The sequence below is a fragment of the Galeopterus variegatus genome, unplaced genomic scaffold (assembly GCF_000696425.1).
Source record: "Galeopterus variegatus unplaced genomic scaffold, G_variegatus-3.0.2 Scaffold8757, whole genome shotgun sequence".
Classification (NCBI taxonomy): Eukaryota; Metazoa; Chordata; class Mammalia; order Dermoptera; family Cynocephalidae; genus Galeopterus; species Galeopterus variegatus.
Genome location: NW_007734868.1, coordinates 58078 through 58647, shown reverse-complemented (window position 1 = coordinate 58647; position 570 = coordinate 58078). Strand labels below are relative to the sequence as shown.

The 570-nt window shown below is 54.4% G+C and overlaps 1 protein-coding gene across 1 annotated transcript in view; it reads left to right on the top strand.

Annotated features, from left to right (window-relative positions):
* Positions 1-564, top strand: part of KCNK17 (potassium channel, subfamily K, member 17) — a 20085-nt gene extending 19521 nt beyond the window's left edge. Inside the window, exon 5 of the mRNA XM_008593136.1 lies at positions 165-564. Coding sequence (XP_008591358.1) covers positions 165-448 — 284 coding nt within the window. The 3' untranslated portion in view covers positions 449-564. The remainder of the gene's footprint in view (positions 1-164) is intronic.
* The last annotated feature ends 6 nt before the right edge of the window (positions 565-570 follow it).

Here is a 570-nt window from a genome sequence, read left to right as displayed (position 1 = left end):
GGTGACCACAAGGCCAGGAATCTCAGAGCAGTCTGGACTTCCCATATTCTGTCCTGCTGACCCCTCACCTTGCTCATATTATCAAGCCATGCACCCCGCTCTGTTTTGGGAATGTGGTCCTGACACTCCCAGGCCTCTGTCCTCTGACCTTGCCTCTTCCCCAGGGATGAACCCCTCCCGGAGGTACCCAGTGTGGTACAAGAACATGGTGTCCCTGTGGATCCTCTTTGGGATGGCATGGCTGGCCTTGATCATCAAACTGATCCTCTCCCTGCTGGAGACCCCAGGGGCGTCGTGTTCCTGCTGCCACCACATCTCCAAGAGGAACTTCAAGTCCCAAAGCTGGAGGCAGGGCCCAGATGGGGAGCCAAAGTCTTGTTCCCCACAGCAAGGCGGCTGTCCACAGGGGCCTACGGGAAGCCTATGGCATCTGGAATCCTCTGCTTAGGTTGTGTGCGTTGGCAAGGCCAGCTAGTTATACTCCAGTATTTGTTTGATCTTCCTCGTTGGTGACAAGACCCCTGATTTTAAGCTTGACACATGACTTCCTAGGCTAAAGACTACATTTTC